The sequence below is a fragment of the Galeopterus variegatus genome, unplaced genomic scaffold, assembly GCF_000696425.1.
Source record: "Galeopterus variegatus unplaced genomic scaffold, G_variegatus-3.0.2 Scaffold319, whole genome shotgun sequence".
In the NCBI taxonomy this organism is placed as follows: domain Eukaryota; kingdom Metazoa; phylum Chordata; class Mammalia; order Dermoptera; family Cynocephalidae; genus Galeopterus; species Galeopterus variegatus.
In genome coordinates this window covers 20055-21425 of record NW_007726430.1, presented here as the reverse complement: position 1 = coordinate 21425, position 1371 = coordinate 20055, and the positions used below count along the sequence as shown (strand labels likewise).

General features: G+C 48.7%; 1 protein-coding gene across 1 annotated transcript in view; it reads left to right on the top strand.

Moving 5' to 3' along the window:
* RPS6KA4 (ribosomal protein S6 kinase, 90kDa, polypeptide 4) overlaps positions 1-1371 on the top strand; it is a gene marked incomplete at its 3' end in the record, with an annotated part of 14290 nt that overhangs the window by 8454 nt on the left and 4465 nt on the right. The window contains exon 9 of the mRNA XM_008567451.1: positions 293-457. Within this exon, the coding sequence (XP_008565673.1) occupies positions 293-457 (165 nt within the window). The remainder of the gene's footprint in view (positions 1-292; positions 458-1371) is intronic.

Sequence of the window (1371 nt, the reverse complement as noted above, 5' to 3'; positions counted from 1 at the left end):
CCCTAACAGGTTTAAGTCCGGCAGGAGAAAGAGATTTATTTGTTTTCATGCCAATTCTATTAAAAGTTCCATAACTGACTAAGAGTGGTGAAGCGGTGGTTCTACAAGGGGAATAGGGCTTTTGTTACCACAGGGAAAGCAAGGAAGCTGGGGAGCCAGGGAGAATAGCTGCTCACCCCAAAACCCAGATAAGCCCTTGCCTCATTGAGGTGTTGCCCAGTGAGGGTGGCCTCAGTGGAGTGGGGTTTCCAATTCTTGCCCTTTGACTCCTAATCTGATTCCTTTTCCCCAGGGTCTGGATTGGTCTGCTCTGGCTGCCAGGAAGATTCCAGCCCCATTCCGGCCCCAGATCCGCTCAGAGCTGGATGTGGGCAACTTTGCAGAGGAATTTACTCGGCTGGAGCCTGTCTACTCACCCTCTGGCAGCCCCCCGCCTGGGGACCCTCGAATCTTTCAGGTGAGTGAGAACTCATGGGAGAGGTAGGACGCTGCTGCCTGCCTCTGCCCTGCTGACCCGTAGACACTGCTTAGGCCCTGGGTCCTGATCAGGACTTAGCATCTCTCCCAGATCTCTCCATTTGTAGGGTGCCTGGAGTTGTCACTCATAGAGACCCCCACAGCAGGACATGTGTTTGATGGTTCCTGGTTTGTCTTCAAACTTCATGTTAATTTCCCTTCTATTCCATCATCTCTTTGTTGTTGTGTAAAAATATTGTTTAATTCACTTTCTTAGATTGACATCTAAGAAGAGATGCTATGTTTATACTGTGGCTTTTCATGCCCTTTGGCATAGCATGTCACATTCCTGGGGGCACAGGCCCACTCTACCCAATTTTAGAAGCTTGGGCTTGTTGGACAAGTACTGAATTGCCCAGAAGTTCCAGGACACACCTCTGTGCCTTTGTATATGCTGTTCCCGCTATGCAGAGTGCCTTTCCCACCAGCCTGGCAAGCCTCCTTGTAAAGAGACTCCTTGTCCACTCACCTGGCCCACTGGGTCACCCTTTCTCTTGTGCACCAGCCTTCTGCAGACAGCACCTCCTGAGCAGTTTATCGTTGTATCCTGAGTCTGCTTCCCCTGGTCTGGAAGCCCCCAGGGGTGGGACTGTGTGTTTAATTCCTATGTCCCTAGGTCAGCTTGAGGCCCTGGCCTGTCGGACATGGTCCATAAATACGAACTAAGAATGGATCAATATCAAGTATGGATGATCAGTCCCTTCTCTAAAGCTCTTAGAATCGACAACTTTGCTTGAATGTTCCTTATTCCATCATTTCACAGTCCTAATGAGAAAGTTCTTTCTTGTGAACTGGTGGTCATTTTCATTCATTCATTTAATGATTCAAAAATATGAATTGAGTGCCTACAATGTG